The 24,142-nt window shown below is 40.1% G+C and overlaps 1 protein-coding gene and 1 long non-coding RNA gene across 2 annotated transcripts in view; one reads left to right on the top strand and one right to left on the bottom strand.

Annotated features, from left to right (window-relative positions):
* Window positions 1–24,142, top strand: part of slit3 (slit homolog 3) — a 171,812-nt gene that overhangs the window by 136,070 nt on the left and 11,600 nt on the right. Inside the window, exons 18-30 of the mRNA XM_079631727.1 lie at window positions 2,916–3,079; window positions 5,729–5,864; window positions 8,985–9,053; window positions 9,827–9,898; window positions 10,035–10,106; window positions 11,767–11,838; window positions 12,888–13,051; window positions 14,052–14,176; window positions 15,663–15,760; window positions 17,252–17,391; window positions 20,413–20,506; window positions 20,701–20,838; window positions 22,496–22,739. Of these exons, the coding sequence (XP_079487853.1) occupies window positions 2,916–3,079; window positions 5,729–5,864; window positions 8,985–9,053; window positions 9,827–9,898; window positions 10,035–10,106; window positions 11,767–11,838; window positions 12,888–13,051; window positions 14,052–14,176; window positions 15,663–15,760; window positions 17,252–17,391; window positions 20,413–20,506; window positions 20,701–20,838; window positions 22,496–22,739 (1,588 nt within the window). The remainder of the gene's footprint in view (window positions 1–2,915; window positions 3,080–5,728; window positions 5,865–8,984; window positions 9,054–9,826; window positions 9,899–10,034; window positions 10,107–11,766; window positions 11,839–12,887; window positions 13,052–14,051; window positions 14,177–15,662; window positions 15,761–17,251; window positions 17,392–20,412; window positions 20,507–20,700; window positions 20,839–22,495; window positions 22,740–24,142) is intronic.
* LOC307008701 overlaps window positions 11,379–24,142 on the bottom strand; it is a 76,969-nt gene continuing 64,205 nt past the window's right edge. The window contains exon 3 of the long non-coding RNA XR_013799879.1: window positions 11,379–11,501. This is a non-coding gene — a long non-coding RNA (uncharacterized lncRNA). The remainder of the gene's footprint in view (window positions 11,502–24,142) is intronic.

The following is a 24,142-nucleotide window of genomic DNA, read 5'->3' as shown; positions in this document are numbered from 1 at the left end:
GGAGGAGGATGTGGTTCAAGCTAGGAATTCTTATTGTTTGCAGATGTATTTTCAAAATTATGAGGTTATGTTTTCTTGTCTGGGTTGAAAACAGTTGTTCTTGAACCTCAGAGGAGAACATTTTGGCTTGCCCCCCCCGGGGCAGCGTGAATTATTCAAAAATGGTTAAAAAGGAAAATTGCTCTGCTGTCTAAAAATGGACTAAGATTTTGTGCAATGAGGATGTCCATACAAAGGCAAATGTAAGGAATTAATTCTTCTGCCATCTCATTTTTGCTTTTGATTGTATGCTGTAAAAAAATAAAATTGTGAACAGCTGGAGAAAATTAAGTGCGGTACATTTTTAATACTGATTAATATCTGTGTAGCTTTTTGCAGGGGATGTAAACAAAGAACTGATAAACAAAAAGTGAACTCTAGTGTGTCACAGCCCTGAGGGGACGACAAGAAAGAGAACGATCAACGGGGAAAACTGAAAGAGATCTCACAGATGTTCATAGATAAACAGATGCTGTTAAGCATTCAAAATAACTTCTGGTGGAATCATAATTTAGAAAAAAAAAAAGGAAAAAAAATAGAAGTGATGACTGCCAACACAGCAAGCATCTGTAACCATTTGAATTATCATATCAGGCTTTATTCTTGGCAGACGTTGCAATGTGCAACAATACACATGGTTCTCTTTTTCATTCTGTGAACCCTGCCTACGAACTGAAACATGTGAACAGATTCTGAGCAGAGACACTCAGACTGTTCTCATTTGCATGAGAGTCATTCCTTCCAGTCTGACCGTCTAATCAAGTTTAGCATGCGCAAACAAACAAGAATTTACACAATGAAGTCATCCAATCAGAGTAACGTACATCTTTCTTTGTCAAGGCCATAAACAACTTTAAATTCTCAAACCATAGAAGTGCTATTTGTAGCTTACCACTATCACTGCTGTTTTTTTTTTTTTTTTTTTTTTTTTTGGGGTGGGGGGGTTGCTTTCCTTTGTGTGTTTTGCTTTGTGTGCGTGCGTGCGTGCGTTTGTGCGTTTTTATATATATTTCCAACTACCTAAATTTATAGCTGTGTATATAGTATTGTAAATAAATAAATGCACTAGGCTCTGTATCATGATTTATTTTTGTTCTTTTTGTATTTCTTTACCCAAAGCCTTTATATATAATGCATTATAAAAGTATTTTAATTGATTAAGTATGCCTTGTAATGCACCTCATGATGCATTGCACGGTGTCATCAATAATTGAAAAGATAGATATAATACATTATAATACTTCTATTAATTGAACACACCTTTAGAAAGTATAATGCATTAAAACAAATGACAAACAACACATTTCAGATGTAACAAGGAATCTGTAAATATTATAATGAATTTTAACTTTGGTTACAGTTATATATGAAAAAAATATAATGCATTGTAACGTATATTATGATGAATACCTTTATAATAATGCTTTATACATAAAGGCTTTAACTAAAGTGTTACCGAAACTGCACAACACATTCAAATCTTCCTCACTTCTTATGCCATAAGGCAACTTTTCCAATCAATCGGTTGTGCTCTTTCTTTCAGATTCTTTATTTTTTCGTTCTCTTTTTGCTTTGCCAGCTCTCTAATTAGCCAGCGGCTGACACAGCCATGTCCATTTCAGCACGGGGCAGCTAAAAATAGAGAGAGAGAGAGAGAGAGAGAGAGAGAGAGAGAGAGAGAGAGAGAGAGAGAGAGAGAGAGAGACTGACTATCTTCCCACAGTAGAGCAGCAGGCATGTTGGGAACACTTCCCTCCTTTTTCTCTCTCACTCCATCATTCATCCCTCCACCTCTGCCAAAATTAGAGCAGAGCGGGCGAGTGTTTCCGGTAGGAGAGTTTGCAGGGCTAAAGCAAGCAGTCAGGACAGAGGTTACTTTTGTGTGCTCACATTTGTGATTATCACAGTAAAAATAGATGTGTTTTTGTTAGCAATGTTCAATTTATTAAATTTAGCAGGATAAGTAGTCTCTAATGTCTAGTTTGTGATATCATGCCCAAAGCAAACGTCTGCCTCGCTTTTCTCTCTCTCAACCTGTCTTGTGTTTCTTTACCCTATACCTTCATGTAAGTGATGTAAGAATAATTAAAGGCAAACACATTGCTGGTGAGGGATATAGGGTAGTGTTAACATGAGCCCACCCCCTTAAGCTGCAAAGCATCTATTGGCAAAGCAACGGAAGGTCAACACACTCGATTATTTTATCCCTGCCGGCTGTGGTGTAGCAGACACTCTCAGCTACTGTAAAGAGTTCCTCTGTGCCTGTACTAGCACTGCTGCTCCTGCCCGTGTGTTTCAGCAATGCATCAGTTAGACGGCCAACTGTATGGGCCGTCAACCGGTTCCCTGGTGGGCCTTCCAGTCATTGCTGGTGATGCTTTCAACTCAAGGCTACAATTTTATGATTTTGGTCTGCGTGCCACCACCTGAACTGAACTTTCAGAACTCAGTAAGGACACATGAAAAATGAGTCAATAAGCTGAATCTGAAGCCTCTGATGCAGCGGTCCCAATAGCCATTGGTTGATGGATCTTTCTGTACCCAAAATGTGTCTGTGTCTTATTCGGACCCTCCATTTTAGTTTTTTTTTAAGCACTTTGCTTTTAGTGGCTGTTATAACAGTGTTATTGCAGCTTAATAACATGTGAACTAATGCAAAAGCCGCTATTGAACATTGCCAGCGTTGCAGGTCGCATCACAGTCATAATATGCAATTGTATTACTATATTTAAATGCAAATTCACCCATGCAGTTCTCCTGCTGTGATAAATGGGCTGCAGTTTGATTGTTTATGTGGTAATTTAACCCTGCTGATTGCTTTCCTTTGTAATTATGTAGTAATGAGGTTTTTACTTTTTCTTTCTGTTTCTGTACAGTAACCTGCTGTCTAATCCCTACGTGTGTGACTGTCACTTAGCCTGGCTGGGACTGTGGCTTAAGAAGACCAGGGTGGTTAGTGGCAACCCACGCTGCCAGAAACCTGCCTTCCTGAAGGAGATCCCTATACAGGATGTGGCCATGCCTGATTTCTCCTGTGACGGTACAACTCTCTTTTGCGCATCTTCCTCTTGTACAATATTTTGTGCTTGCTCTGTTGGTGGGTCAGTAACTCAGTTAAAGGGATAGTTCACCCAAAAATTAAAATTCTCTCATAATTTACAAGTTGTTCCAACTGTGTATGAGTTTCTTTCTTCTGTTGAACACAAAAGAAGATATTTTGAAGAATATTGGTTACCAAACAGGCTCAAGGCCCTATTGACTCCCATCAAGTCAATGGGGTCTGTCTGGTTTCTGACTTTCTCCGACGTTGGGTAAATGATGACAGAATTTTCCTTTTTGGGTGAACTATCCCTTTAATGGCTGCATCAAAGAGTGTATTAATGCAATAAACCACAACAAGTTGTGCATCACAGTGTTTTTACCATAGTAAGGCCCCGATCACACCAAACGCGCTTTTCAGGTTCGAAAACGTGAGGCGCACAGCACTGCATTTTTTATGTTGCTAGGCAACCACTGAAACAGCTGTCCTGTCAGTCAAGTAAACGTCAAATCAGCTTTTTATTAACTTTATTTACTTTCTGTTAACATTGTGGTAGTTACGGTCCGTGAAGTCGTTAACTCCTGATAACCCGCGAGAGCACCACAAGTTTATCCTACATCATCGCACTCTCCAGGCGTTTAAAGCAACTGTAGCTTTCATCAATACAACGGAAGGCCCGCCTCTCCATTCATTTGATTGGACAGTGGAAAAAAACAGCGATGACGTCGGGCGCTTTTTCCGCTCAGAGTTGATTTTTTTTTTAAATGCAAAAATGCAAGGCGCGGCAGGCGATATCGCTCACTGCCATAGGAATTTTTTTTTTTAAAGGCGCCTCACTGCAAAAAAACGCGTCTGGTGTGATCGGGGCCTAAAATAGCATGGATAGCCTGACTCTTTTAACTGTTGTGCAATCACTGTAAACAGGGTAAAAAAAAAACCTCCTAATGGCGAGTGATTAATTATCATTAATAGTTTAATATACTATGTACGTATATGCAGTAAATTACTCTCTGAAAGAGGTTTATCGCCTTTTTCACAACTACGTTGAACATCGCTTATTCAATCAGATTTTTAAAAATATAAATACAAATGTACCAATCCGTGCTCCCATGTCTCCATCTAAACAGTGTTGATTCTCTTTTATACTCTTCAACTCCTCTGTGTCTGCACTTCCCTGTTTATAGGTTATACAGTATACCCCCTTTTAAGCAGTTCCTCATGAACCAGAGGCACATTGTCAGGACATTGAATAAGGGTTTGCAAACCTCAGCTACTATTTGCGCTGTAGCCTGTGCCATCCACACCACATCCATCTCCAGTTCCCATGAAATCACACTGCTTAGATCAGGCCACTGAATCAGCTCCTTCCAGACACCATTCCAGACCGAGGCTTGCTCTACGCTCCATCTCCTCGGATTTCCCACACCTTCATCCCCCTCTCCCTGCTTCCCAGCGTCAGGGTAAATCACACCCGGCCAACTTCCCACAAGGCCGCACCGAGAGGGCACCACGAGGACAAATTAAATGCTGTGAGCGTGGAGGCCTAAACATTATCTTCTCCCACTCTGGTTTTTATAGGGAAGAACTCGTGTCCATAAAGACGGGGGAAAACAGAACCTCTCGAGACTGACATAAAGTTTAATGGAGAAAAAGAAACTGCGGTTTGGCTTCTGTCTGGATTGGGTCCTGTGTTTCAGAAGGCCTCCCTGTCAAAGCTAGGGTGTTCTGGGTAGAAACAGCTCTTTTGCTGCTCCAGGACTTCAGGGAATATCGTGTTAAGAGAGCCTGCTCAGCTGTAGACGGCGAAGCACTTTGAAATAAAGAGGTTGAAAAGTGAGAGAAATCGCCCAGGCTCGAGGTCCATTAGTTAGAAGAGGCTGTCTGTCAGGGCTCATGTGTTGTTATTCCGCTCATTTCTTCCTCCTTGTGCGGGGCGCCGTCACTTCAGCTCCAAAAAAACTCACCAGCACAACATCTAGCTATTTCAGTGCTCTGCAATTACAGTTAGAGTAACAAAGTCAAGCTAAATTGATTTACGGGAAGATATTTTTGGTTGTTTGAAGTAGTCCAGTCATTGTAAAACAAGCCCCCTTGGCCTTTCTGCGTTTGCAGGCACATCCAGGTCCAGCGTTCCCTTTTCCAGACTCGGTCTGGGAGTTTTTCTTGGAGCATATCTCAGTCTCCATTACCTCCCATTAATGGCTTAATTCACTGTTTCTTTTTAATCTGCAGGGTAATTCAGCATTTTACAGATAGCATCTTACAGAGCTTGGATGAAAGTAGCTCGGGAGTAGGCTACAAGTATTGCCTGCAGGAAATGTGGAGCAAGCGAGGCCAAAAGCAATATTTAGCTGCTGATTTTAAACTCCTGTGCACTGTATCACTTATTATGAGCGAGCGTGCTCTGTAATAATGATACCCATGTTTAGAGAACACACTGGAGAAAGGGCTATTTTCAGAGAGGGTGCAAAGCAATTCGGTGCTCACAGCACCTGTGCTCTTTCATCTCTTCTCCCTCTTTCTCCATCCTCCATTACTCCCTTTTAAAGAATTGATGAGTTTCTATATTAGATCTTTTAGCAACGCATATTACATTTTTCTCTTGCATGATGTAAAGGAGCATAAAATATGCATGTCTTTCTCTCTCAGGTACGGAAGAGAATGTGTGTCTGCCGTCGGCCCCTCGCTGTCCGGATTCCTGCACATGCTCGGACACAGTGGTGCGCTGTAGCAACCGAGGGCTGCGTTCCCTGCCTAAGGGCATCCCTAAAGATACAACTGAACTGTGAGTTTCTTCTTCTAACTCCCTTTATTTTGACCTTAAAGCTGCGGTCGGCAGGTCTGGCAGATTGAGGGGACTTAGCCAAAGTTTTGAATGTTTACAACTCTCATGCCCCTCCCCCACTACCACCGAGCACCCTCCCATCGAGTTCGTGCTCGTCAGAGAGTGTGCACCAGATTTTCTGTGAATGCGCCCGTCTCTTCAGCATCGATCAACACCATGGAGTACTTACCATGTTTTCTTTTCCTTGGTTGTTTTGGACCTCCTAGCTCTGGTTGTTAACCGAGGAATTGGAAGCTTGTTAGTAGATTTTCTCTCCGCCATCACGCTTCGTACAATCCAACACACCTGCGAACTTCAGGCGTGTGCATGTGATATTGTAACGTGCGCGAGGGGGGAGGGGGATCTGTGGCGTGTGCACGAACTGTGATTGACAGTCAGATCTCACACAGCCCTGCGCTGATTGGACCAGAAGAACCGGGAGCGATGGATTTTGATAAAAAAAATCTTGCCGACGGCAGCTTTAATCACTTTAGGACAGAATTACAGCTGGTGGATTTTGTTTCCACAACGTTCACGTCACATCCAGTTTTATTTTTATACTTGGTCAGTTTAGTTAATTCAAATGGTAACAATCGGCCCAATAGGTTGAGTTACAGTACAAGAGTTAAAATTGGGGTCAGATTAAACTGTGTGAGGTTGGGAGTGTTTAAAAAGAAGAGATGTACAACAGTAGAAAAGTGAATAAATTAAGTGTATTTACAGCACGAAACCAGAAAACGTAGGCTGTTAAAAATGTGGAGTCAATTTTCACCCTGCCATAAAACAGTCCTTGAGAGTTCTAGTGTGTTGAATGTGTCCATCGGTGTATATACAATCTACAAAAGTGATCCAATAAAGTGTGCTTTCTGGAAAGGTAAGTCCTCAAAGGGTAACTCCACATTCCAGGCTGTTGGGGATCACAATTGGTCGACCAGTTAGTGACCCCGTTTGCAATGCTGCCTCCTTTATGTGGTCTACTTCCTACTTCACATAACTCACATAACACTCAGACCCAGGATCATTTAAAGACATGCACACATAAAACAGATAAGAGGAACTAAAACAACAGATAAGAGGGACTAAGACAACATGTAAACTTTTTAAAACTCTAATATACATAAAATCATTATAATATAGAGTGGTTGAAACATGTGTCATATGTAAAAGTATCACAAAACAAACTAAAAAAATAATTGAATTCATTTGATTATTAATCTAACTGAGCAGATGGAGATTTGATCCAGTGTCAGACATATTGATTGATGGGATGTTTGTGCAAGAAGACTAGAACAGAAATGAATTTTCACAGCAGTATTATCACAACCAAAAGAATTCATGATAACTACTGTATATTATTGTGATATCTATAGAAATTGAGGGTACGTTTACACGACAATGATGTACTAAAAACAGAAAAGTCTTTCCTTTGCGTTTTTCACATATAGACGACAACGTTGTCAAAACGATCCCAGTTCACACGGATCCGCGAAAACGACTGAAAACGCTGTAGGCTATTATTCATGCCAGGCCAGTAGTTGGCGATGTAACTTTGTAAAGAAACACTACACACCTATGGACTGAACACGTAATACGCATACGCATGACGTCACCGTTTTTCACAAATGCGCGTTTTTGTAACATACACTCGTTTTTGTAGTTTACGCAGAGATTATAACTGAACCTTTTTTTAAAAACTTGCACTTTGAATGAAAAAAAATGCGTTTTCATGCAAAAATATATAAATAAATAATACTATCAGTCAAATTCATCTTAAACTTTATTTTTTGTTTTGTCTCACTCTTTTTGTGTCCAGTGAATCACACTCAAAATATGAATGTAGGAAGGAGGAGAGAGAGTTTGTATGCATAACTTTACAAAAACGCACACAAAAATAACTTACTGTTGATTGGCACCTCCTGCAGACTGGGGTGTCTTTCTTTTACGGAATCCAAAAAGATAGCTAACAAGTTCACTTTTAAGTTGTGAGTGAATGTATTACAAGGGCAATCTGTCTTGTAAGAGCTGTGTCAAGAACACCGTGGTAATATCTCATGGCTTTATACACTACATCACACAACCCCGGGTTTCCAGCTGTCATTAGATTTATTGACAACTTTGACAGTGGCAGTATTGACCTTCAATGAGCCTGCAATGAGCAATTCAGTTTCTGAAACACCCATTTCCAAAGAATAAAAAAGCCCATGATATGTCACGTTTTGGCCATGATCCAGCTCAGACTGTATGAGGGTCAGTGAGTTGCTGCACAGTGTAAAGGTGTCCGGCATAATCTAATGGACCAGTCAGATGAAGAGCGAGTACAGCGCCTTCATAGAACTGCTGACACACAGGCCGTTTACACTCGACAAGAGCCGCTCATACTCCCACTTAAACAGAGAGCGCAGCGATAGATGGAGAGATGGGGAAGCAATAGAACAAGTCGACGGCGACAAAGAGGAGAAAGAAAATCACAAGATATCAAACAAACGACAAAGAGAGACTGATATAACAAGCGGTTATATTACTGAGTCTAGTGAACCGGAAAATCTTGCTGTTGGTTTTTCAGCAGAAGGACGGTGATTTATCTTGGATCGTACAGGAAAACTCCAGAAGGACTGACTCCTTCTCCTGTGTTGTAGTTTTGAAGACCGTATCACTGATCACTGACAGACCCCATTATCAACTGGCTTTGAGAGCAGACCCTGAAGTTCCTATCAAAGCACCATCTACAGTATCTGTGTCCTTGCATCTATCTGTGTTGACTTGCATTCTGGTCTGCTGGCGATCTGCTGGGCTCAGCTGAGAACAGCCTTTTAGCACGTCAAAAAGTGGCAAAATAAGGATGAAAGAAATGTTGTAGATAAGCTACGCAAGCATCTACACTTCAGGCCTGATCTTTAGCTCTGATCTGGAAACTAATGTAAACAGCACCGCAGCTCACCTCACTGTAATTTCTCTGAATTTATAGCCACTTTGTGGTTATAAATGTCTTCTCTTTTTTTTTTTATAAGCATGAAATTAAATTTAAAACGAAATCTGAGTGTACATGAGTGTCTGTTAACAGGATTTTTCTTACCGTTTCAGATACTTGGAAGGAAACCTCCTCACATCCGTGCCCAAAGAGCTTCCTAATCTGAAACAACTGACACTGCTGTATGTGTTTCTCCTCTTTTTTTATTGAATGTATTCATTTGGCATGCACATTTAGACAAAGGAACCTACTGTGCATTGAATGTCTTCATTTGTATTCCCATTTATATTTCCTGAAGCTGAAGGATATATGAGGCACCTCTGTACAAATCTCACACTGTAAAAATAAATAAATAATAACCTACGGTAAAAAACAGTGGAATAAAATTCCCAGAAGTGATGGATTACACACCAAATTGAAATGCATTAAACATCACAAACCAGTTTCAATTCATATTTGATTTAAATTAATAGGTTTCTGCTAGCTTTTGTTGTCAGTAATGTACATTAAGGTGTTTTGTGTTATATTTTATGTTTTTAGTTCATGTTTTTTAAATTATTTTAGAATCATGTTTGCTATCCTGGTGGTGTTTAGTCTTTGTGTGCATGTATGACTCTATATAAGCTTTGGCCATGGTTTATATCAAATTCACGAAAAAGTCACCAATACACCATCCCATAATACCTCAAACATTTTTAGTATTTTTCCAAAAATTTATATCTGGCAACCGCAACGCAACTGCCAGTTCTTTAGCGAAAATGTAACGGGATACAGTTTATTTTTATGCATGTTTTAAGCCCTTTTTTATAACCTTTATTTGACCAGGTTAAAACTAACTAAGATCAAATGTCTTTTCTAAGAGTAAACTGGCCAGGGTTGTGAAGGTATGTTGTAGACTTTGTTCTGAGGGTGTGTAATTGAATCTGCTGTGTGTTTGTGTGTGTTTCCTCTGCAGAGACCTCAGTAATAACAGCATTAGTCTTCTTGCCCCTCTCACCTTCAGCAACATGACGCAGCTCGCAACCCTGTAAGTTAACACCATAATCCAACAATCAAACACAGTTTCTGTGTCGACAGTTCCGTCATGTGAACATTAAACTAAAACATTTTGTCAGAATTGTTGACATTAAATGACATTAAGTTTTGTCTCCATCTCTCTGCAGGATCCTGAGCTATAATCAAATTCGCTGTGTCCCGGTTCATTCATTCGATGGCTTGCGTTCTCTCCGCTTGCTGTAAGACTCCCTTTTGTATTTTACCTGATGAACCAGCGATCTGCTGCACAGCAACATCTCTCTCTCTCTCTCACACACACATAAACTCCCCATGCACCACAACACCTCTCTGAGATCCCAATAACCTGCCTTATGAACTTAACGTCAGGAGATTAGTGCCTGAACAAAGCAGCTTTAGAACAACACGTTCACAGCATCAGCAAGTTCTGAAGGAACAAAGCATTTTTTTAAGAAAGCAGATTTTAAGAGCTCTTTTAAGTCCCGTGGGTTACTTTTTTATTTTATTTTTTATTACAACTAACAGATTGTAACTTTTTTATTTGAAAGTCACTTTAAAATGGTCTTGGAAGCTTTTTACCATACCCTTATCTTTTATTTTTTTGCTACATTACCCTTATCCCATACTCAAACTTTTAATATTAAACTATGAAAATGCCATTATAAAATGTGTATTATTGCTATCATTTAAAAGTATAAAGTGAGTCAAATAAACACAATTAATTTCAGTATTTATTATGTGAAAATAACTGTACATTTCAAAAGTTTGGGAAAATATTGTTTTTGTGGAAACCATGATATATACCTTTTATAGCATTATTTGATAAATAGAACATTTATTTCAAATAGAAATCTGTTGTAATAATATCAATGTTTTTACTGTCACTTATGATCAATCTAATAAAATTAATGAATTAATGAAAGGTAATGTATGTCCTTTAGTCAAGAAAATTCCAGGTAAATATAAATTGTGAACAAATATTTTTTTATTGAGCTGTAATTTTCAAAGATTGTCTGAAGTAAAAAGTGGTAAATATTGTGCATTTGTGATACATATTGTGACACAATGTGTATTTATGAGACATAAAATGTTAGATATGAAAATAGTAAGACAAAGTCAGACAGTTTATATTTTTAATATATAATTTCTACCCCATATTTAATGGTAATTTGAGATGTGGTAGAAATTACATTTGTCCATGGCAGGTGTAAACATTGATAAATAAAAAAAAGACAATTCTCCTTAGATATTTGTATATTCTCTCTTGCAATTTATTAGTAGACAAATAAACAAACCTTAGTTGTAAGCAAACTATTGTGTGGCCATAGTTGAAGAAACAACCTTAAATGTCTCTCAGCATTAGACTGGGTGGTTTGCTTTGTGGCTCTGGGCAGGATAGGTTATCAACACCCTGCGTGCACAGATATGTTAAACAGACCAAAGGACGCCCACCTTATTCCGGCCTCTTCAAGTTTAGTCTGCCAGGCAGTCATCATTGTCACTTTTTAATTTCCCAGAATGCCTCAGGGCCACCGCTGACCTGGCCTCATGGGTCTGTAGCTGTCCAATCATGCTCTCAGGTTGCAGTCTGAGTGTATCTGTGTGGGCTGAGCGCCCTGTAATAGAACAGGAGAAATTATTAAACAGAACTGACACAGAATACAATGAAATCTCAATGCAAATCTGCCGTTCCCACTGGTGTCTCACAAAAACGGCAGAGGTTTTCTATAATTTGCGCTAAATGCCTTGAATGACTGACCCTTTCTTTCTTTCTCTATCTCCCCTCTTTCATTCTTTCATCATTTATAGTGTGGAAAACAATGAAACCAACTCCCAGAGCTCAATGCTTTTTTTCATTTTCTTTTCATTCTTCTCTTTCAGAACCCTCCACGGAAATGACCTTTCAACTATTCCGGAGGGAGCCTTCAGCCACTTGACATCTCTGTCTCATCTGTAAGTGTGTGTGTGTGTGTGTGTGTGTGTGTGTGTGTGTGTGTGTGTGTGTGTGTGTGTGTGTGTGTGTGTGTGTGTGTGTGTGTGTGTGTGTGTGTGTGTGTGTGTGTGTGTGTGTGTGTGTGTGTGTGTGTGCCAGTGTGAGAACGTTCTCTCTCTGCCTCTATTATTGATGGACTCCCAGTCTCAACCTTTGAGACCAACTCAGGTCTTTAGACTCAATGTAAGTTTTACCTCATTACCGTGTGCAACCTAGAGAGAGTGCAGCCTTGTGCTCCGCGCTCGGAGACCGAGCCCCACAGGAAATCTTTGTAAATTTTATTACCGCTAAAAGGCATCTATTATGAAGGCTTATGGCCGTGTTGTTTTTTTCCTCTCCGGCTGTAGTTCCTGTTGCCGGTTTGGAGTGGGGATACTGTAGGTCCTTGTGTCCTCATTGAAAAGAACTGTCAGGATAAAAAAATCCATTGAGGAATAAAGGCCCTGTTGAATTGAAGGAAGTGCGATTGGGATTTCTGTAGTAAATGAAGATGTCGGCTTTGTAATGTACTGTAGTATAGTATGGTGCATTCAAGTCATGTCGGAACAATCATATTTACGAGTTGAACACACATGAACACCACCACAAAGTCATAATTACAAATAAGGAACTCAAAATTTACTCAGAGTTTCCGAGTTGGGGACGTGTGGAATACATATGCATCTTCTCATCTACCATCTCTAGTTGATGGTTCCAACTCGTAAATACGAACTTCTCAGGAGGACTTGCATCGCTAAGGAAAAAACAAAAGCGTTACCACTAGACCAGGGCTGTCCAACTCTGCTCCTTTAGAGCTACCGTCCTGCAAAGATTAGCTCTTACCCCAGGCAAGCACACCTGAACCAGATAATCAAGGTGTTAAGGGTTACTTGGAGCAGGGATGGAACTGAAGTCTACAGGAAGGTAACATTCCAGGAGCAGGGTTGGAGACCATTGCACTAGACTAGACCAATGAATCATACTGCTATTCTTTTCAAACAAAGTGTAACACTCGTCTCCTCTCATGCAGGGCTCTTGGAGCGAACCCCCTATACTGTGACTGCGAGCTGCGCTGGTTGTCTCAGTGGGTGAAGGCTGGGTTTAAAGAGCCTGGCATCGCCCGCTGCACTGGACCACCTGACATGGCGGACCGACTGCTGCTTACCACCCCCCTCAATCGCTTCCTGTGCAAGGGTGAGCCTCATTTCTCTCGTCTTTCTTCTCTTCTGCTGGTTAGTCTGCTCCAGACACATTGAGCCATGGTGCCCGCATGGGAAATGCAGATTCAAATTTGGTCTGCGTCGTTTCCTGATCCAACCCCAGCCCCCCACCCCCCCACCCCCACCCCTCTCTCTCTCTCTCTCTGTAATAACTCTGTAATAAATCATATTTCAGAATGATATTTGAGGAGGAAAAAATTAAGGTGGGACTGATGTTATCTGATCAGAATTGATTGGATCATAAAAAAGGTGTAATTATGGAGTTAAGTATGTAATTAAGCAAAGTAAAATCAGAGCAGTTTTTTTTTTTTTGGTTACACGTTTTTTAAGGTGACGTAGTTACATTGTACTTACTCGTATACGTAGACTACATACAGTACGTGAACTACATGTACTTACTGTAGAATTATGGTTAGGGTTTGGTTTAGGGTTAGTTAATTGTAATTATGCATGATTTACTGTTAGTTAGTAAATGTATAGTAAGTAAATGTAGTAACGTGCAACAACTGTACTTCACAATCAAATAAAGTATTACACTTTTTATCTAAAACTAAATCTATTATGAATAGTTTTTGTTAATTAAAATTAAGCCAACGAAATATTACATAGTACTATTTAGTACTAAAGTAACTAAAGCTAAAACTGAAATATATATATAAATTAAAGTTAAACTCAAATATTTATTATAAAATACGAATAAAAAATTTAGCGTATAAACTAAAAAAATATATTTTTTATATAAAAATAAAGCTAATTCAAAATAATAAATAATATAATAGTATAAAATGAATACCAAAATAACATTGTTTAAGAGTCAGAGCTGAGTTTACATTTTCATTTTTTTTCTTCTAGAAATAGCATTAACAGATAAATAGTTTCACAAGTAAAAGGTAAGCTTATTTTTCATGCTGACCTTAATGTCACCTTCTCTTCCACACATCTATTCTTCACATTTTGTGTCGTGTGCGTTTCAGGTCCAGCAGATTTGAATCTGATGTCCAAGTGCGCCCCCTGTCTGGCGGCTCCCTGTCAGAACAACGGCACATGTGTGAGTGATGTCACAGGCTCCTACCACTGCACCTGCCCTTTTGGCTACAAGGTGAGTGAACAGCCAACGGCCCACATACATCATCGGGTAGCGTCTATCCCGTCCTCCTGCACACGAGTACAGAATATACAGAATATTCCTTTGAGTTATGTGCATCATTACATGCAAGAGAGCCTCATCATCCATCTTCCCAAGCTCAACTTCCTGTATCTGAATTTCTTGATTAGTTCCTATTGTACTCAAGGTAGGCGTTTGTGAGGCGATGTTTGTGTAGCAGACTCATGCTCAGCAGGAACCGTATGACCTTGGGGGTGAAGCCTTGGGCTGTTGGCAAATGCATTGCAAGAGATGTGAAGAATGTGAGCTGCTTTCAAAGGCAATTTATTTAGAGACAAGAAGCCATGAGAAATGAAAAGTATGAAACGTACCGTAGTACACATGAACCAAATTTTAGACCACCTTTTCAAGCAAATTGTGCCGCAGATTTACAAAAACCACTTGAACAGCTTCGAAAAACCAAAATGAACCACAGTCTGACATCCAACAGACTCTGTTCCACACAAAAAGTACTTTGAGAATGTGTGTGTGTCCTGACTGCGGTGTGAAATCATTACCCTTTTGTTTGGTTATGGGATTCCTGTCAGTGTTGTTCTGTTGAAGAACAGATAAGAGCTTAACCCTTCGCCCTCTACAAGACAGAACCAATGGGCTGTCTTTTAATTAAAACCGCAGCTCTCAAGGTCAGTTGCAGGTGTGTGTCTGTCCTCGAAGTAAGTGAAGATTAATTAGAATGTTCAAGAGTACTGAATTAAATCAAACATGGGAGGAAGAAAGAGAAAAAAACAGAGGGACACAGAGAGAGAAAACAGGCATATGGGCCCTTTGAGGAGAGCAGAGGAAACAGGCATATCAGTGGCAAAAGCCTTTGTCTGAAATTGAAATGGAGAATGTTAGTCATGGAGTTACAGCCCCTGAGTGTAAAAGGATCAGGGCACGACATGCATCTTCCATAAACCATGATATTAAACTAAACCTGGCTCTGGGCCTGGATATAGAACTAGAAAGCAAATAAGATTTATATATTTTCTGAAGAAGATGTGAGTGGTGCTTGTCAGTGCAAAACTACAATGTTACTAGTAGGTGATTACTAGGATAAATAGTTTCTAATATGTTCCAAATGTTTATATTATTTTGCTATGTGGTTGCTAGGGTGTTCTGGGTGGTAGTTTACTATTTAGGGTTAAGGGATTAGAACAGATTCCTAATTATAAGTATGAGCAACAATAATAACCTAATCATTGCCCTTAATATCCACTCCTTAACCCTGTTTGAATGGTAAATTGCGGTTAACATTTAAGTTGACATTTTACTCAGAACTCATTATGTTATATTGTAGATTATGCTTTTATTCCTTTCACCTCTTCATCTTTTTAAAGTAGCCATCTGATTGTGATGGCTCGGGATCTAAGGGTCAGACATGTTAAAACCAGAGCTCTTTCTTTCTTAATCTATGTTCAATGTCCTTTACTTTCCTCAGGGTCGTAACTGCGAGATTCCCATTAACGCCTGCATCAGCCTGCCGTGTGTTAATGGAGGCACGTGCCATCTCACACCTGGACTGGACGGGCATTACAGGTACATCCAGACCTGTGCAAATTATATTTTGACATGTTGAGTTGTGGTGTTAATACTGGTAACATAGGTCTGAATGTAGCCTGCACAGTGTTTCCACTATCGCTATGAATACAAGTGTCAAAGGGATATAAATGAGATTGAAAAACTGAAATCATTTCATTTGAATGTCCTGTGTTAACATGCACATCTGGACAAAATCTGTGCATTAAAAATTTAAAGCTTGTAATACCCCTGGACATTTGAAAGAAGCAAGAGGCAGGCAGATTGTTGTAATGGCACTATAAATGTCCCCTGTGTCATATAAATCACCCGGCAACTTTGGTAATGTCATATTAGACCATTTTTGTAGGGCAGCCGCTTCGCATCTAGAAAGAAAACAGAATTGCACAATGACTTTACAAAAAACAGCCAGAAAATGAGCCCAGAGATTTGTGTGTTTTTATGTGTCTGTGGGTGGAATATATCAGTTTCTGGCGTAGCCCCTGAGTGTTGGCAGCCAGAGGGCAGGGACTGGGTGGAAGGGTACAAACGGGTGTGGGTTCTGCTAAACGCTGAGATAAGTTTTACTGCTATTGCTCAACACGTCGCCATGGAGATGGAGGTTTATCAAACACCGAGCCTCAAGTCACTGATGGATCAGACCCACAAGACTTACGGATAGCAACAGAAAGACAAAACAACAGAGAAAAAATACATATATTAAGGGCTGCTTGGGATTTCAGTAGGTGATGTAGTCAAGACCAGCTCATTTGAGTTTGAGTCAAGACCGAGACCAGAAGAGGGTTGGGTTTGAGTCAAGACCGAGTCCTCATGCTCTCAACAAGACAAGACCATGAAAATATGGTCTTTGGTTTGGACTTGAGGACCAAGAGCATGAAAATATGGGCTTGGACTCAGACTTGAAGACGAAGACCATGACAATATGGGCTTGGACTCGGGAGTCTTACCTCAGACTCGACCCTCTTCTGGTCCTGGTCTTTAGACTACGACACTGGAAATATGATCTCCATCTTGAAAGAATAACAGTTCTTCCATCATATGCTCACCATCATATTGCTTGTTTGTGGTGGAACACAAAAGGAGACATTTTGCAGAATGTTAAGGCTGCTCTTTTCCTTAAAAAAAGTGGATGGTGACTGTCCAGCTTAAAAGCTTAGAGAAGGACAAACTGTTCCATAAAAGTGATACACATAACACATGCCATATTCCTTCTAAGTCTTCTAAAGCAATTCAATAGCTTTGTTTTCATTGGCCTCCATAGTTATCATGGGGCATTTAAGCTATGTCTCATTTCGAAGGCTGCGTCCTCTGGAGGTTGCATTTGTCGGCCGAATACCAAATGACACTGTTATGGCTGCAGGACTGAAGAAAAACAGTCTGGCAGGTCTCAGGGCGTCCCCAAACAGAGCTAAATCACTGAAACCCATGTGTTTTCTTTTGTTCTAACATTTGAAGTATTGATCATTGTCTTGTGCCTTACCATTCCTGTAGCTGTGTGTGTCCACCTGGGTACGAGGGCCAGCAGTGTGAGCTGAATCCTGATGACTGTGAAGACAACGACTGTGAGAATAACTCCACCTGTGTGGACGGCATCAACAACTACACCTGTGTCTGCCCTCCTAACTACAAAGGTACCAGTTCAACCTCATTGCACCAGCCTGTAAATGCATTCAGAGTGTCTCAGACTCGGATACAATTTTCTTAGTCATATTACCCTATTTGTCTGCTTCAGTCGTACCGCAATGAGGCCATTTCACCGGCCGGACTGTGCCAATTGCATTTATATCCTCCAGCCACAACTGAGGTGGCTAAGAAAACATTAGGAAACCAAAATAATATACATGTTAAGGCTGGTATAGGGCAGTTTTACTAAACAAACCAGCTTTTGACAAAAGTTCTGACTCAGCGGATTTAGAGTTCAGCTGTTGTTAAAACTGTTCATTTCCACTTCTGATCTGCCAAGTGCTGAGCAGTGGCACCACTGCTCTGGTCCTCCCTTCTTTTCTGCCCTCCGCTCTTCTCCTTCCTCAAAATAGGAAGTGCAACTGCTCCTAGCGGGCCCTGTCATTATAACGGCATTCCTCTTTGCCACCTCCCCTGGAGCGGGTACATTTGGTGTGTAGAGACTGTGTGTACTTGCTGCGGTCCAAGCCTGGCCACATCCATAAGCTTGTAGGGAACACACAGCTGTCTGCTTAAAGGGCACAGCCTTAAACTGAGTTTTAAACCAAGAAAGAGAAAAATGTTATTTCTCAGAGGTTGATCTTAATGAAGTTCCTAGTTAAGTTTCATGTAAGGATCAGCTTTGGCTCAGAGGTTTCCTCTGAAAGTCCTAGGAGTTAGATATAGGAACTCTAGATGAGACTTGTGGGATTACTGAGGTCTTTTTAAGCTAGTCTCCATTTGCTCTCAGAAACAACTGTGATATTTGAATAAAAATCTAATTTGAGACTTTTCTTGCATGCAGGAAGCTGTCAGTTAGATCTCCCTCATTCTGACGGGTGCTGCTCATCTTACTCTCTTTGTCTGACTGTCATCTGTACCAGACTGGCTAGAGCTCATCAGCAAATATATTTTTTAGTAGTTTCATATAAAAAGGATGTAATTATGTGGGTGAAATGAAAGTGGAGAGTTGGAGATTTAATATACTGGTGATGTTTTCTCTCCGTTTTTAACACTTTTTTACAGTTATACTGGGACTTACACTACCTTTAAAACATTTGTGGGCAGGTTTTTTATTTCATGTATTTTTTTTATAGAAATTAGTACTTCATCAAGGATGTATTGAAATGATAAAAAAAGTGACAGTTAAAGCTCCAGCCCGTAACTTTTTTGGGTTAAAAATTATCCAAAATAAATTTTTGAGCAAGTACATAACCGGCCAGTGTTCAAAACTATCTGCTTGCCGAACGACAACCACCAGTGACAACTGGAGATTCACCCGTTGTAAAATGCAAAAGACTTCGGACTTCGTAGTGGCTACAGAAAAAAAGAGACTGCAACCGGGCCCATGCGAAAACAAGGATAAATATCGGAAGGGCATTAAATATAGTCACGCAATGCTGATGTTGTTAACATTAACAATTTGAGAACAAAGTATAATTTGCACGGTTTGACATACGTGATATGATACGCGATCGTTAGATTTGATCAGTGCGATTTACTGCAATGCTTTTTTCCCTTTAGTTGGTCAGAACAAAAGTGGATGTTACTTATTATTCAGATGACATTTTCCGGTGAAAATTCTTATGTTGGTCAAACTTCCAAAAAGTAGAAGAATCTGTGATAATGACAGTATCCACACCGGCGCGGTGATTGACAGCCGCACATTCTCCTCAAAACACTGGATTCATCCGCGCTGTGCCGTGCCGAGGCACAACCCACGTAAAGTTGATAATTCCGTGAATAACTGCAATTGCAGATTTCAACCAGAGATAGCGACAAAGGGTAAAAACTGGGGACAGCAGCTTTAAGTTAATGTTAAAAAATATATATATTTTTCAAATAAATTATGTTATATTCATCAAAAAAATCAGAAAAACAGTATCACAGTTTCCACATAAGCTGGATTTTCATATTGTGAGTGTCACATAATCCTTCAGTGTCACATGATCTCTAATATACTCATTTCACAATATTACTGTTTTGCTGTATTTTTGATCAAATCAATTTTGTTTTCAATCGTTCAGAACCCAAACTTTTGAACGGTAGTTTTCATTTTCCAAAATGTCATTATCCAAACTATGCAAGGCAACGTCGCTTCAGCCCTCGTTTGATGTTGAATCTTCACACTTTGCCACAGGTCAAGTCTTTTAAACATTAATTCCTTCTCCATTGTCATTGTATTTCTGAATCTCTGTATGAATTGTAACAGCTGTTGCAAATTCTACTGAAGATTGTTCTGTATTAACCCCAGTCTGTGCTAGTCTTACCAACAACATTCAGATTTGATTTAAAACTCTACAGCCTGAGCTGTTTGCCAGATTCCAGCCTGTGAGGTGCATGCAGGAAACATAGGCAGTCATGTGTGACCTGTAGACACCGACTGATTCCCTGAAGAACACACACAGTTGCTGCAGAAAGGGTCTAGAGGAAATTGGCCTGGCAGCAGACCACCTAAACCTCGTCTCGAGGGCCAGAGCACAGAGAGGGTACATCTGTTTCTGAGCGGCTGCTGCTCTGCCATGCAGCCAGCAACACCAACACAAGTGTGCTGGACAGGAAATGCAAGGAATCTGGGTGAATGAGTGCATGGATGTGGAGTTTGGATCAGACTACAGCCTGTTGCAAAGCCGGACGTCCTACAGCAGGTGGACTGGAACAGGCAATGTATTGAAGGTTCTGGTTGGCAGTGATTTAGTGCCTTCGATTGGACCCTGCTGAGCTGAGTGCTCAAGAAAGACTTTGCCATCACACAAAGATGTGTTTTCAGTTGAGCCTGTTGGAGAAAAGCCTCACAGTCTAAATGCTGGCAGATGGTGTGTGTGGGGCGAAAACACCTCAAGGAGGGTCACACATGCTGAATGTTCAGTCAAAGAGCTCCTTTAGCCAACTGTGAGCTTCACCCAGTAGAGGCCCTGAGTGTTTCAGCATGTGATCAAATCCGGACAACTGTTAGAGTGATTTGTTACTTTTCTTTGTGTGTCTCTTAGGTGATCTGTGTGAGGAGGTGGTTGACCCCTGTCTGCCTGGGTTTGACCTCTGCCAACATGACTCCAAGTGTGTTCCTCTTAGTAAGGGCTACAGGTGAGTGTGTGAGCTTGAGAGAACACAGAATATAGGTCAGAGCTTCGCAGGAAAGACAACATGACCTGTCTGTAATGGTCAGCCAGTTGTAGCCAGAAGTGTCATTATCACTACCAAGTAGTATTTGTAGTAGAGATGCCTCTTTTGCTAGTCATCGCTAGCATCTAAATAGTTTTTATTGTTTTCTTTTTCAGGTGTGAATGTTTGCCAGGTTATGTTGGCCAGCAGTGTGAGCAGGATTACAATGACTGTCTGGAGAACAAATGCCAGCATGGGGCAGAGTGTGTTGACGCCATCAATGGATACACATGTGTGTGTAGGGAGGGGTTCAGGTGAGACACGTGCATTGTTTACTTTACCTATGTATGTAAAGGACACGGTGTAGACGTCTGTTGTTTGTTAAGCTAATTATAACTACTAAGTTCTGAAAATTAAAAAAAAAAAATTGACAGATGTAGAACTGATGAGAACCATTTTGGTCTTTTCATTTACTTTTGTTGTTTGAATAATAATAATAATAATGATAATAATAATAACTATTGTTTTAAATCATATATGATATATATATATTATTAGAAATGTATTTTTTTCAGAGTTTCAAATATTATTTATTATATAATTTATATAAAACATGCATTAAAAAGATAAACATTCACAAACACATGCTTTTCTGATAACTTGGATACCTGCACACCTGTATTCATTATTGCAACCCACTTCGTGGTTATGGGAAGGAGGAGGCGGGAACTGTCGAACATTTAAAGATTTTAATAACAAAATAAATAAACAAATACAAAATGAAAGCAAAGACAGCAGCCCCTCATGGACGACTGCTGTCACATATAATAATAAAACAAGCAAACAGCAAATAAAATAGTCCAGGCCTGGTCCTCTTTCATCCTTCACTGCCGTAGCTCCTCATTTTATGCTTCCGCTCCTCTGTTAGAGATATGAAACCGGTGCGTCGCGCAGGTGTCGCTCATCATTAATCACGCCACCGGCCTCGCGCTGTTCTCTCACGGCCCTCGGCCTCTTCCTGCTCACCACAATTATAATTATGAAAGTCTTGATAAATGGTGCAATCACACACACGCACACGCGTACACACACACACACACACACACACACACACACACACACACACACACACACACATACACACACACACACACACACACACACACAAACACACACACACACACAGCTTCTGTTGGGGCTTTATTAGATGCACAGAAGATTAATTTCCATAGGTCTAATTATAACACTAGCATGTGTGTGTGTGTGTGTGCATGTGTGGCAGAACAATAGCTCTCTCCCCAGCATCCCTCACTCCACCACAGCTACTGATTAAGGGCCTGATGGTGTCTTGAGCCCAGCATTAATCTGGCTTTCCACCCATCCTGACACTCTATCAATATTCTAACACCATCTTCTTCTCCTGTGTGAGTTAGATTTAAGAAAGAAGGAAAGTTCAATTAAAAGTGCTTGAAAAATCGTGGTTACCCTTTATTTTACGGTGTCCGTGTTGCAGTGTAATTATACATGTAAGTACTGTGTAATATTAATTAACTACATATATTTACTATAGGGTTAACGTTAGGATTAGGGTTTGGTTTATGGTATGTAATTATGCAAAAATGTTAGCAATTACTATATAATCTACATGTATAACAAAGACACTGTAAAATAAAGTGTTACCAAATTTGCTTAATATATATTTCTTTCAATAATATACTTAATATACAGTATTCAATAATGATTTCTGAATGATCATGTGACACTGATGACTGGAGTATGGGTGCTGAAATTCAGCCTTGCCATATATATATCCAAATTATTATTTTACTGTATTTTGATCAATTAAGAGCAGGCTTGGTGAGCATAAAATACTTTGTAAAAGACATAAAAGACAAATACTAATCATTCTGTACTTTTGAACCGGTAGTGTAAATGCCTTATTTATATATCTCTCCCTCTCTATTTCCTTAGCGGGTTGTTCTGTGAGAATCATCCACCAATGGTATTGCTCCAAAAGACGAGTCCATGTGATCAATCCGACTGTCAAAACGGAGCCCAGTGTCTGGTCGTGGAGGGAGAGCCCGTGTGCCGTTGTCTACCTGGCTTCTTCGGCGCCAAGTGCCATAAAATGGTCACAGTGCACTTCCTCGGCAAAGATACCTACGTAGAGCTCTCCGGCGCCAAGATCCGACCACCCATGCACATATCCCTCCAGGTACACCTGCAACCACTTCCTGTAATGCTTAACAATAGGTCCCAGATCAGTTTCTGTAATATAGACTTCACACATCACTAGCCTCAGGACAGTCCGCATATCACCCAAACTCACATCAGCGGCCATGAGAAGTGTCGTCTATTCTAGGTCTTTCTTTTTTTTCATCCGCAGTGCATGGTTTAAGCCAGCTTTGGCCTCTCTGACATTATGTGAATGTCACCTCTTGTCCACCTGTGTGAATGATTCCTCTCCTGAGGACATATATTATGGTAATAGAGGTTGAGCTGGGCTGTTATCCGTTGCAATCAGGGGTACTGCGTGACCGCTAGATCTGCTACAAATGAGCCTATATCTTCTCACTGTCGGGAGGGCACACTAATGTTAATTAAAGTAGGAGAAATTAAAAAGAGCTCAGTAGATGTTTATCTCCTTGTGGACGTCTGCATCTCTCAGTTTCAGTATCTCTTAGCGCATTTGCATATCGAGTGGCCTTTGTGAGTAAAGTAATAGTGCATTGGTTAATACTCAGTGTTGCTTTCTAAACCAAGTCTGGATTTTTCCCAAGAAAAAATGAACAATGAGGTTTTGAAATGAAACAGTGCATCTGTGTGAACTCTTTCACACTAAGTTACATAGTTTGTTTATTCAGAAGCCGGGTACATTTTTTCATTGTTCAGATGTCTAAAATTCACTGACCATTCAGATAAGTGATGCCAGGTTTCAGGATTTTTCATAGATGATTTGAAAATGATTGAATTACTTGTCATTAATACTGTAAATTGTGTGAAGGAATCCAAATGCCACGTGCACAAAGCCTATTTTAACAAAACGCATTTTCACTTTCCTCTAAATTTTCTTAATTTACCTTTAATTGTAAAAAAAAAAGAAAGAAAAAAAAGATTGAATATTAAATTAAAAATAGAGACACAACTTTTAGTCCGGTAAACCGTTGTTGTGTGGATTAAACATTTTGGACTTTTCCATTAAGTCAACTCTAAGAGAACGACTTTATTTCATATTTAGACTTGATGCCAAATATTTCAGAATATGTTACACTTTCGCTCTCTTCAGTCACATCAGACTGAGCGTGAACACTAAAAGGCAACACGCAGAGGCCGGGCACTTGGGAGCAGCAAATATAGAAAAGCAATCAAATTAGGTTGCTTTTTTATTTCCAGCGTTCTTAGTAAAACTGTGCTAAACAGCGTTAATGACTTGGTCCTCCTGTGACATATCCACTGACAGAAACCGAATACAGGGACACATTAACTGCTCATATGCCTCCAGGCTATGACTGTAAGCAGTCCACTCGATCTCAACTGATGTGTATAGAGGCTTCTACACTCCATAAGCCATCAACTGTCCTCCCGCCCTACTGCTTATATATAAACGTGAGCTGTTTT

This window comes from Phoxinus phoxinus (assembly GCF_949152265.1).
Source record: "Phoxinus phoxinus genome assembly, chromosome: 12".
Classification (NCBI taxonomy): Eukaryota; Metazoa; Chordata; class Actinopteri; order Cypriniformes; family Leuciscidae; genus Phoxinus; species Phoxinus phoxinus.
This window is presented reverse-complemented; position numbering and strand designations above follow the sequence as displayed.